Here is a 12,893-nt window from a genome sequence, read left to right as displayed (position 1 = left end):
TTCCTACACAACAAGCCAATATTACAATCCCCATTTAATTGAAGAGGAAATTGAGGCACAGTGAGTAACTCCCACACTGAAACGTCAATATTCCTGTATTACAACTATGTCTTTTTGTCCACAAATTATAAATGATACATTTTTAATCTTGCTTTTCTATATTTTTCTGCATACCAAAAAAAATCTATGTTTTAGTCTGCTAAGGAATTCTAGCAAGATCTGTGAATACCTTGACACTGAGAAAAATAGTCCATATTTTAAACAAATATATTAAGTATTTCATTTCATCAGATTCATAGTTACCTACAGCAGAGCTCAGATCGTCTGGTTCACAGCTATTACACAGTAGACTGTAGTGAGCTGTGTGAAAATGTTTTCTTAATAAGAAGCTTGTGAGATGCCATTTAGAATTAGAAGTCACCACCCTAGCATGTGGAGCTGCTTGTGCCATGACCTGCAAGTTGTGCTTATGGAATTGTTGGCTGGGCATTGCTCAGGGGATACAAATTTTGCAAAAAAAAAGATATTTGTTTCTACCATGTTATCAACATACCTGTGAATAATGAGCACTGAAGCCCGTCTGAGACATTTCCATTTCAAATGAAGCGGCAGATTGGTCAGCTGTAGCTGTAACACAGGAAAAATGTCACTGTAAGTGGCTAACACCTCCTTTCAGGCTGCTCTTGACCTGCTGGGCACAGAAAGGTGGTGGAATCTGGGGCCCTATCCTGCAGAACCCTTTTACATCTCAGGGTACTTTCAGTGGTACATTTATCAGCCAAAACTCCTAGGTGGGGCTGAGTGTAAAGCAGAGGTTATTGTAAAGGACTCTTGTATCAGATTCTTGCTCATTGGCCTCCCATTCTTGCTGGAGGAACCTCCACTCTAACACTGCCACAGGATATGACTCTATAGTGCTCTGGGTCCACGTGGTGGAAGTTGAATTACTGCAGTAGCTGTCTTGTCTTCGTGACCTGGGAATGCTACCTAGGCTAAATTTATTTTAGCTTTACAGAGTTGAAACCTTTCACTCCTATATTTAAAGTGGTTCTCAAATGCACCAGTGCCACTTGTGTCCCAGGCCATAGATCCTCTCCCAACACCTCTGTTTGATATGAGATGAAGGAGTCCAGTTTGCATCTGCTCTAATGCTGGTTGTGGGTTTCTTTCCCAGATGAGGAGCAGACTCTTTTACATGGCTCCAGCCCACATCCCATCTGATCCCATATTTTAAAAAGACCTTGTACCATTTCAAGGCCCATTGTTGAACTGCAAACAGTTTAGGGCACTGTATGGAAGTGTATGAGTCTCAGAATATTTACAAATCAGAAGCCACAGTTTCCTGGGGGAAAAAGAGGGAGTATTAATTTACTTGCTTCCAGGGAGTTACTGGTTTATTTATCCTTAAAAAAAATTAAAACATATAATTTCAACCAAGTCAGCCTGACTTGTTGAGGCATGAGATTCATTAAATATGTGGAATTAACCATATTTACTATATATTTACTGTCGTTGAGTTTGTTATAGAATTGGGTTAAGTGACAATAAACCAGGAATTTGAAGGTATCATTTTAATCTCTTGTACAAATTGCTCTTTTAATGACTGAGACATATTTCACCTTTAATTTAAACATGTGTTCTCAATACACAATGATTTAAGTAGCATAGTTTTGCAGGACTGACAGCAGAACACAGACGTGAACCCTAGCAACCTCCACCCAACTGCTGCCGTGGTTCAGCTAGAACACGACATTCAGTTTGCTACATTAGCATCATGGTAGGAGCTTGTTGCCGCTGAACTCCTTTCTGTTATCATGTCCCTGAAGTACTCAACCAGTCTCACCCCTGCACAGCTTCTAGCTAGGAGTTTCAACATTTCTTTCGAAGTTTGACAGGAAAGGGAGGCTCAGGGCTGGAGAGATGGCTCAGCGGTTAAGAACACTGACTGTTCTTGTAGAAGACCTGGATTCAAATCCCAGCACCCACACGGCAGCTAACAACTGTTCGAAACTCCAGTTTCAGGGGATCCGACAGCCTCTTCTGTCCTCCACCGACATTGCATGACACGGGTGCTCTTACCTACATGCAGGGAATACACGCATACACATAAAATAAAAATAATAAATAAAATATTGAAAAAAAAGAAAAGGGAGACTCAGACCATTTCCTGATAGAAGTTCTTCCTGTGCTTGACTTACTAGGTGGCATCATCCTTGGCAAGTCAGACTTTTATAATTGCAGCTATTTATCATCTAAAATAAATGTTGACAGGAAGTGGAGATTTCCCATGTAACAGGGGAAAAGGCCCTTTCTGATCATCTTAGGAAACTAAGAAATAGTGTACCCAAAGCACTACTTTAAATTTTTTTTATTTATTTTTATTTTATGTGTATAAGTGGCTGCCTTTATGTACATGTACTCATGCATGCAATGCCCATGGAAACTAGAAAAGGGTGTTGGAGTCCCTGGAACCAGAGTTACAGACAATGGTTCAGCACCATGTGGGTGCTGGGAATCAAACCCGGGTCCTTTGCAAGAGCAGTATGTGCTCTTAACTGTTGAGCTATCTCTCAGGCCCCCAAAGCACTGCTTCTTAATACCAGCACCAGGGAACCTTGAGCAGGAGGATCAAGACCAGCTAGACTTTGCCTCAAAAGCAAAAATAAAATCAGAAACAAAACAGACAACCTGCACTACTTTTAGTTAGCCTTAATAGTGCAACAATAAAGAGCTGGAAAGATATTTTAATCTTCAGAGCTACTTATAAAACAATTTTATTTTTAACATAGAGATTTCTTAAAGCATTGGACATGCTGGTGTAGAAATTTAACCTATGTTGTGGTTAGGTTAGAAATAGCCTAAAAACATCATTTCAGGCAAATTGAGCTACCTCTCCCACAATGTGGGCTTCATTAGGCCAGTTTTGGGTTGTATCTGCTTACTTAAGAAAATATTTAGAAATAATATTAATATGTTTAAGGATCTAGTGTTAACAGTAATTAAAAAAAACACTTTACAGGTTGTTTCTTGGCCTTTGCTATTAAAGATTAAAAGAAAAGAATAACACAGAAGACCTTGTCTATTAAAGCTAGACAAGCTCCTGGGCAGGCCTATTGCTAAATGACATCCCAATAGCTGTTGAAAGACCAAAGCCTTATAACAATGACTTGTACTTAGGACACAGGACAGCTGAGCCCTTCAGAAGCAGCTGTGACTTTAGACTGATAAAGATTTGAGTGTTCTGTCTCTAGACAGGCAGAAAGGGAGCCAGACAAATTCCATCTGACTGGAGTGCCAGTCTTCATGCTAAGAGTAAACCAGCTTCCTAAGCCCTGACTATGACTCAGATTTCTGAAGCCAGCAGGGTGAGTAAAGCCAATATTGTTTTCATTGAGAAAGGATCAGGCAAGTGAGAAGAGATGGGAAACTATCACAGTGCACTGTACATCGTAGCACATATCATGATTAGCTCTGAGCTTGCTTTTATTTTTATATACATATATGTGTGTGCACTGGGGGTTGCAAAGTTAAAAGTTTATTATAATGGGTTACTAAATAAAGATTGAAAATCATCGCTTTATACTATTTTCTTGGGCTGGGGATACAGCTAAGTGGTAGTTGCCTGGCATATGCAAGGTCCTGGGTTCAATACCTAGAAGTACACACACAGACACACAGAGCCTGTTTGCCTTGCATAACAATTCTGAAGACATTTTGTTGGGAAATATTTAGTTTCAAAGCAGTTTGTTATTTGGCCTCTCGCAGAGGAGGAAGTAGCACGTCTCAATATCCCCAGCAGCCCTTTGCCACTGAAAAGTCAAAGAAGAATCTACAGAGGTGACGTGGTTAGACAAGCATAGCAAACGAAAGTTTTTCTATCACAAGGTTTGAGGTAAAGCTCAATGAAGATCCTTAAAATGCACAAAGAGCAAATTACAGAGGAAAGAAATGGACAGAGAAATGACTGCACCAGCACGCTGTTATGCAGCCCTATTGAAAGAGTCGAGTGGGAAGACAATGTCAAGCCAGTGCTTCCTGCTGTCAACCTGGCCCTGGAAAAGGGGTAAGGCACGCAGGAGCATTTTTGTTCTTGCACGTCTGTGCTGAACACTGTGTTTCGAGCAATGCCATCAGCCCTGCCATGTCTTCACAAAGAAAGCTTCTAGCAGACACAGTTCTCTGAAATAGCTCAATGACAGATTCATATAAAAGGAAATTGTTTCATGATGGCTACTGTGCACAGCAAAAATGAATGTCATGTGCTAGGAATAATGCCCCAAGCCAACACATTGAGTTTGAATTTTAGAAAGAACATGCAAGATTAAGAGAAATAGTCATACCTTCCAAGGCAAATATTCTTTCTCCCAGAGCTTTAACAATAGTGACCAGGGCCAATTCATCTGAGACATTGAAGAAGTGCTTTTCAGTGGGTTTACTTGCAATTGATTTTATTTCCTCCACGAATTTTTCAGTGCTCAGATTTCCTCGGTTATAGTGGCCAAGAATCTAAGACATGACAAAAATGGCAAGAACATATTTTAACTTCTGTATGTTAAATAAGAATCTCAAGTATATTTTCAGTAAGCAAGAGCATTCACAATACCTCACCACAGTGTAATTTTTATGTACTTCTGCATTTGTGTAAGAAGAGCTGAGAGATGGTTTCCCCAATATTACTCTTAAACTGCAGTTGGGGTAAGAAAATTAAAAGAGTGTTTTTTTTTTCTTTTGCATTCATGTGTCTCTAACATTTATAGCTTTGAAATCTGACGGTTCAAAAGGCATGCTATGGTTTCTGAATGTCTGTGATATTATTCCAGCTAGTGACAAAGGCAGCTGCTGGCACAGCTCAAGGAAGCTATATGGTTAGACATGTATGTATGTGTGTATGTAACTGAATACACATATGTGCTCACACATACTTACTTTCAGTGACTCATGAGAATTTTGTACATATTTTAGATAGATGTCTGTTGTGTTTGGCAAATGTTTTCTTTGACTCTGTGGGTTTCTTTTTTTTTCTTAAGAGAAGTTAAAAAAGTTTTAAATAAAATTTTTTATTGAATTTCTGTGTATTTCATACAGAACATCTTAGTCAACCTTAATCACCTTCATACCCCCTTCTCCACTGACACCCTCCCATAGCCTCCTACCCCACTGGAATTTATACATTCTGTCATTTGTATTAAGGCCTATCATGTCAAATTAGTGTCCCCAGATGTCCTTCGGTACAAGTTCATTCATTGGACTCTACGCAGCCTATCTAGGGTCCCTCCCTTGAAGAAGATCAGCTCTTCCTAACCTATCAGTAATCACCTGCCAATAATTCTTCAACTAAGATTGGGGCTTGTTGCCCATCTCCACAGTTCTGTGCTGGGGTTTCATCTGCTTGAGTTTGCATGGGTCTTGTGCATGCTGACACCACTGCTGTAGGCTCATGTGATTAAGGTCCCAGGAGCCTGTAAGATTCTATTTCCATCTGGTCCTGCACCTCCTCCCTGGCTCTTACAATCTTTCCATCCCCTCTTTCACAATGGTCCCTGAGCCCTGGGTCAATAAAGTTTAATAAAAGAGTCTTGTCTAAGGAGAAGTTTTAAATTTTGATGAAGTCAAACTAATCACCATTTTAAAGTTTTGCCTGTTTAATTTTAATATGAAAATAGCTATGTTTATGAAAAATAAAAAATATGCAAGTTTAAAAACAAAAAGTTGAAAATTCTCAATTTGTGAGGGTATGACCTAATTCTTTATTTTAAAATTGTATCACTATGTGATCACTAAGAAAGAAATTTAAAAATTTTGTACAACAATCTATTATTTTTTATTTCTCTGTTAGGAGATTGGCTAGTTCCTACTTCTTTTTGGGCTTTTTGAGACAGGGTCACCCTGTATCCCCAGCTGTCCTGGAACTCACTATGTAGACCAGGCTGGCCTTGAACTCACAGAGATCTGCCTGCCTCTGTCTCCCGAGTGCTGGGACTAAAGGCGTGTGCCACCATGCCCAGCTATTTAAAATTTTTAAAAAAATATTTTATTTATTATTTTTAGTTTATGTGTATGTGTGTATTGCCTGCATGTAGGCAAGTGTACCCGTGTAGTGTAGAAGACAGGAGAGGCTGTCAGAGCCCCTGGAACTGGAGTTACGGACAGTTGTTAGCTGCCATGTGGGTGCTGGGATTTGAACCTGGGTCTTCTGCAAGAACAGTCAGTGTTCTTAACTGCTAAGCTGTCTCTCCAGCCTCCAATATATTTAAATTTTTAAATAATGAAATTGTCACTTTTGTTATAAAACATGTTTAGTTTTTATCTCATTATAAGCGACATTTGAAAATTATTTAGCATTTTTAAGTATTCATGCCACCTTTATTATAACACAAACTGAGAACAACTTAAATATCTATAAATAATGATGTGGAAATGACATATTCATAAAATGGATATTATTATAAGAAGCACATACGCAGTGTCTTGTATAATCATCTTGAGGCCAAAGCAAAATACAAAAGAATACATAATGTATGATCATTTATGCAAAATTCAAGAATCAATAACCTATATAAAGTATGGTAGTGGTTGCAAAAGGAAGTGTTACTACAGACAGAAGGAAGCACAACGGAACTTTCTGGGGGTGACAGGTTGTTCCATATTTACTGGTGTGTTTGTTTTGTTCTCTTTATACACACTTATCACATTAACATGTTTTCAGTGCCTATAAATGTTACCTCAGCTTTTAAAAAGAACTGAATCATACGAATGCAATGTAACCGCTTTAATTGTAAAAGTTCCAAACTACTATATCGAACATACCAACCTGTATATAAAGTTTAAAAACAGCAGAAAAATGATTAAATTCAGTTTTCATACACATGCACATTGATGCCAAAAGAATAACTTTAGTGGAAAGAGTGAAGGATTATGCACATGAAATCTGGACTGGTGATTACCCAGGTATATCAATGTATAATTTAAAGTTATTAAAATGGTAGGATATGAAATTATATTTTGATTAAGAAAGGTACAGATATTCACTTGCAGAAAATGAGAAAAAGCTAAAATTATTCCTTAGAGAGTTACTGTTTACGATCTACAGCAGACTTATTTGTATAATAAAATGAGGAATGGTTGAGGGTAACAACTAAATCACTCTGATGTATACTAGGTGCTAATGTGAGAATCCAAGTCCTGTCTGCTCTAGTCAGCCAGGTGCGTGGTGGCTTTGAGAAATGCATTTGCCCCTTTCCCTGGGAAATCAGCGACTAGAACAAAGGAAATGCCACATCTCAACACTAGAGTACTGCAACCCAACTCCTTGCTCTTCACTCTAAGACGCCAGCAAAGTCACTCCATCCTTAGCTCCTTCACATGTAAAATGTGCTTACAAGAAGTGATACACTTACAGCTTTGAACAACTGTCCCGTACCTTAGAAGCAGGTAGATAATTAAAAACTGGAGCTTGCACTAAGGTATCCTGCATACCACTTGGGTTCTCTTTTTGACTTTGGAATTTACTCTCTGCTATGTTGTCCAGACACTGGATAGTAAGGTCAAACCAGGTGTTTACAAATCAGTCTGGAAAGCAAAAATTAAATTCTTGGCTACTTTCCTGAAAAGCAAGTGCCAAATGCTGGAAGCGATTGACATTTGAACAGAGACCACTGGCACGCTCTCTTACTTTAGCTGTGTGATAGAGGAAAGTTAGTGGAAGACGCAGTAGAGAGCTGCTTTGGCAGGGAAGGAAAACTCATAGGCCACTGCTTTCAGGGCACCGAGAGAAGCCCCTATCTCAATTAAAAACTGCTGGCAAGATGCTTTTCTTTTCATATTTTATTTTTATATGTGTGAGTATATTGCCTGTATGCATGTAAGTGCACCCATGTCATGCAGTACCTGTGGAGGTCAGAAGAGGGACAGTTGTCATCTGCCATGTGGGTGCTGGGAACCGAACCTGGGTCCTCTGCAAGATCGGTCTTCAGTGTTCTTAACTACTGAGCCATCTCTCTAGCTTGGGGAGGTGGCTGACTCCAGAGAAAAAGAGGAAAGCCAGGAGAGTCTCCAAGTTCTAAAGGTAACATTATATCCTTTCCAAACACACAGTGAGACTTCTTTTTCCTTTTTGTTAGTTTAATTCTTTGTGTTTCTTTTAGATTCATTTAAATGCTCAATTATGCAGATTCCTTTGAGTTACTCAGAGACTTACCTAATTCATTCTACAGATCATGTGACATTCTAGGATGAAAAAATCACCATCTCTTTGCTTTGGTTCCTATTTAGCATATTCTAGATTAACTATTGAATTGACACATTAACTTCTATTTAATTTATAAGCTGATGCAATTCCAAATACACACAAAACAAATTTAATGGCTAAGTTTTAGGACCTGCATGACCAAGGCTGTTAATAGTGAAACAAAAGTTACCCAGACTTTAAGAAGTACATGTGACAGAACAGAGACAAGTGGATTGAACTCACTAGGAAAAAAGCCCCAGTAACGTGTTTTTCCTTTTTAATTTTTAAAACTTTTATTTATTTATTTAATGTGTATGTGCATGTATGTAAGTGCAGCTATGTCATAAAGTGCCTGGAGGCCAGACGAAGGTGTCAGGTCCCCTGAGCTGGAGTTACAGACAATTGTAGCCACCATATGGGTGCTGGGATTCAAACCCAGGTCCTCTGAGAGACCAGCCAGTGCTCTTAACTGCTGAGCCACCTCTCCAGGCCCCTCCCCACCCCCAGTAACATGCTTAAAGAATAAAAATAAAGTGGTTGAGCACAATGATGAAATGTATACTTAGAGAAAAATGTGAGAACAAAAGATCCCATGAGTTACTGTGACTTGCGTATCAGTTTGAACTATTTTACACCACAGATAAATGATACAAATGAATCTATTTTTATCTTGTGCCCACCGGTCTGGTAGCTTGTAAAATGTTTTCTATGAAAATGAAAGAAAATACATCTAAATTTCTCCAGCTTTATTCAGCTCAGATCTGTCAAGTCCAAGCATTTGGAATTCTGCTAAAATGTATCTGAAAGGAACATTCAGAACAAGTAAGGTATGCAATTCATTTACATGCAGCATGGTCTTTATCTGAAAAAAAAAAAACAAAACAAATGGAATTCTAATATGCTTGCTGATGTCTTGTTCTCATTTGAATGCAGTGATATATAGTTCACAGCCATTAGCATCTAAAAGCAGAATCTGACTATCTAAGGAGGCCTAGTGGACGATGTGTTGCATCCTCCAGTGATGGAAGTAGAGAGACCATGGCATGGACAACCTCAAAGCCAACTCAGGACCCTCTCCAAATCTGAAAATTTAACAGGAAATGTTTGCAGTTTTAGCACAAGGAATTTATATTGTCCCTACTTGGTCCTTTGGGGAAGCTGCTTCCTGTCAAAACACAGTCCTGCGGGGTAGGATGGTGTGCACATTTAATCTCAGCACTCAGGAGGCAGGGGGATCTCTGTGAGGCCAGCCTGATCTACAGGCCAGCTTTTTTTTTTTTTTTTTACAAAAAAAAAAAAAAAAAAAAAAAAAAAAAAAAAAAAACCCAAACTAAACCAAAAAACAAAACAAAACAAACAAACAAACAAAAAAACCCAAAACCAAACAAACCAAAACTACATTTCTGTGTTGTTCAGGATCAAACAGTGGGGAAAAAAATTTAAAAAATGGAGTAGAAGGAACAGTTCAAGCAGTAACTAAGAACTTCAGGTTCCATGAATATGGGCTCCCTGACCATGTGTGCCAAGTGCATGTCTGCCATGCACCTGCATGCCTTGAACATGTGTACCATGAATGCACCCTGTGTGATCCCTGAAGCCTTTCTGTGTTAATGTACAAGTGAGAGGAAACAAAATTGTCTTATTATTCAATTTGGCCCCAAATAATATCCTTTTAAATAAATGTAGTATACTAGGGGAAAGAAATAGATATTAGGAAAAATACAAAAATAATTGTTAGGTGAAATTTTCTTATGTATTTTTATCTATACCACTTCCAAAAGCAGTTTGATAACACGGCACTCCATGATAACTAATGGGATTTGGAAATCTCTGACCAGATGAGAGGAAATGCGTGAATATCCAATAGGGCCCCAACAAAGCAATACAGTGTGTTAAAAACCAGGAAATACTTACTGTGTCTTCAGACATGACATAGAGCATAGTATTCATTTAAAATTAAAAGGTTGTTTATTGATGTTTGCTTTCCTGTGAAGTTCTCGTAATACTGATGGTGAGCATGTATGCTGCATATTAAAGTCTCCCACCAGGGAGGCAAATAATCTATGACTGAACTGTATCTGCAGCATCAATGCTGTTAATTCCAATGACAGCTAATACTGTCCATGGCCTGTATCTGTGGTACTTAGAATACCAACTGTATTCTCCAGGGGAAGCAGAACAAATGTGATCATCTCTGATACTCAGATGCCTGGAATCACGGGGCAAGTTTAGGCTTTGCACACTGAGGAAAGGCACTAGCCATAGGCTAAATGTCATCATTTGGACAGTTTTTCTGAATGAAGGCCAAAACATTTAAAGCTATTCCCAACCACAGAAAAGACCAAAAGAGTTACATTGTAGTAACAGAAGGGGTAATAAAGAATTTGATAATAATTGGAAAATTTTATAGAAGTAATTATAAGGAAAATGAGAGAAAAAATGAAAATTTTTTTATATCTTATACTCCAAATAAAATGGGAAAATGTTGCAGTTAGAAATTATCACTTTTTATAACCAAATCACCTTGGTTTGTTTGGTTCATCTAATCAAAAGAGATTTTGAGATTCCACTGACCTTCACGGAGAACCATGTATCATGCAATTCTCTCCCATTTTAATCAGTGAGTCATTATCAAATTGTTTTTGGAAGTAATACAAATAAAAATAAATAAGAAAATTTCACTTAAAAATTATTTGTTATTTTTCCTAATATATATTTCTTTTCTACCAGTGCCTTGCCCCTGGGAAGCTGTGAATCATTCCCTGGAACTTTTTTCTATGGATAAATTTCTCTTTTCCTCCCTTCTTACAATGTTCATGTGTCTGAAAGGACGGAAGCAAATGTCATGGATTGGATACTGACCAGCAATTTTTTTACTGTTTATTTTATTTTACTTTATTTTATATTTTATGTGTATGTGTGTATTGCTTGCATGTAGGTAAGTGTACCCATGTAGTGCAGAAGACAGAAGAGGCTGTCAGAGCCCCTGGAACTGGAGTTACAGACAGTTGTTAGCTGCCATGTGGGTGCTGGGATTCAAACCTGGGTCTTCTGCAAAAACAGTTAGTGTTCTTAACCACTGAGCCATCTCTCCAGCCCCCTCTCCCAGCTCTTAAAAAAGTTAATTAAATCAATTTTGTTGAGTGAAAAATCAATTCATTTAGGAAGAGAGAGAAGATTGTCCCCAAACTGAAGTCACATGAAGTGGAGATTGAAAGGGTGAGCAAGAAATGCCAGGCATAGTCTACTGGGGATTCTCTGAAGGTTTCTGAGCAAGGAGGCAGCACAGTTTATCTCCATGATCCCTTGAAGCTGCTAAACATCATGGTTTTATTATCTTGTGGTTGTGAACGCCTTAAGTTAAGGATCAGAGAGTAAAACTGTTTATTGAGTGCCTTGCCAGTCACTGTGCTATATGCAACAATCATCACTGACGGTTTATCTTGTTGAGAGAGACAGACTGACAGAAATATCTTCCTGTTTGACATACAAAGTTACTGAAGCTCAGATTATTAAGAACCTGTCCACTTGTCACAGAGCCTATCTACAGCAGAGGCAGAATCTGCACAGAAGTGTTACTAACACTGGAACATAGTATCCTCTGCCCTTCTCCACACCCAGCCTTCTATTCCCTACTATTTCACAACCTGGGATGCCTTAAGTAGACTGGCCAATGGGGCCACGAAAATACTGAGGTCATTTTCTGAGTCTAGTGTCAAATTTCAGGAAGAATTATTAATTATATATAAATATAAACAAATATATTAATATATGTTTATTACCTAGTATATGATGCCTATCTCATGATAGACATACAAAATTTTACAAAACATCTCTACTTACAGCTATGGAAAATCGCTGAATGTTTTCATCTTCACAGTCTTGGATGACCTGTTTCAGTCGATAGTTGTCATGTGATTCTCCATCAGTCACAATAACCATGACTTTCTTAACTCCCCTCCGGGCACCCCGGGCTTCAGTGAATGCTTCTTTCCTGAAGCGAACCCAGACAAAGGGAAGTAGATCAAACTCATCCGGAAGTTAGGCCAAAGTAAAAACCAAACAGAAACATGGTAACTCTAGGTAGCCTGTTGCCCCCGTCCCAGGTAAGCATAGATGACATTGTGAGAGACAGGAAGAGTGATAATGCCATCACGGTTATGTATCAACATAACAGGGACTCACCATTTTGCTAATTGTCACATATGCCTCCTACAAAGCACAGCAGTATCTTTTTTGGAAACTTCAGAGGAAGAGGGAAACATCTTGTCAGTGTGGGAAGGAACCCATATATCTGGGGTCAGAAGTAAAGCTTAGACTGTTAAGCACAGAAAGAAGCTTTTCCTATTATTCATTTGTCTTCAGCAAGAACCACGCTGAGTCAGTCTAGCAGAATCTCCTTATCTACATATTTTCTCTTAGTAATTTTTTCATCAAATGACTCCCCACTCTGCCCCAGAGCTACAAATCTCCATTTTTCCCCTTGTATTCAAAGCTCAGCTAAATCTCTCTCCTCAACGACCAAACTCCATTGCAGGGGTTCCACCTTTATGAACTGTATGAATAATTTTTCTTTAGCTTTGAAGCTACAGGAATAGATTTCTGATTTCTTTAGATGTATAAACAAAGGTGGAAACAGATGTCAAAGGGTTAGCTTTCAAAGAAG

General features: G+C 38.5%; 1 protein-coding gene across 1 annotated transcript in view; it reads right to left on the bottom strand.

Moving 5' to 3' along the window:
• Positions 1–12,893, bottom strand: part of Itga1 (integrin subunit alpha 1) — a 160,877-nt gene that overhangs the window by 51,873 nt on the left and 96,111 nt on the right. The window contains exons 8-10 of the mRNA XM_008832940.3: positions 12,071–12,221; positions 4,341–4,506; positions 554–627 (exon numbers count right to left, since the gene is read on the bottom strand). Of these exons, the coding sequence (XP_008831162.1) occupies positions 554–627; positions 4,341–4,506; positions 12,071–12,221 (391 nt within the window). The remainder of the gene's footprint in view (positions 1–553; positions 628–4,340; positions 4,507–12,070; positions 12,222–12,893) is intronic.

This window comes from Nannospalax galili, unplaced genomic scaffold, assembly GCF_000622305.1.
Source record: "Nannospalax galili isolate Female #2095 unplaced genomic scaffold, S.galili_v1.0 scaffold235, whole genome shotgun sequence".
In the NCBI taxonomy this organism is placed as follows: Eukaryota; Metazoa; Chordata; class Mammalia; order Rodentia; family Spalacidae; genus Nannospalax; species Nannospalax galili.
The sequence above is the reverse complement of the archived record's forward strand: the minus strand, read 5'-3'. Positions and strand labels throughout refer to the sequence as shown.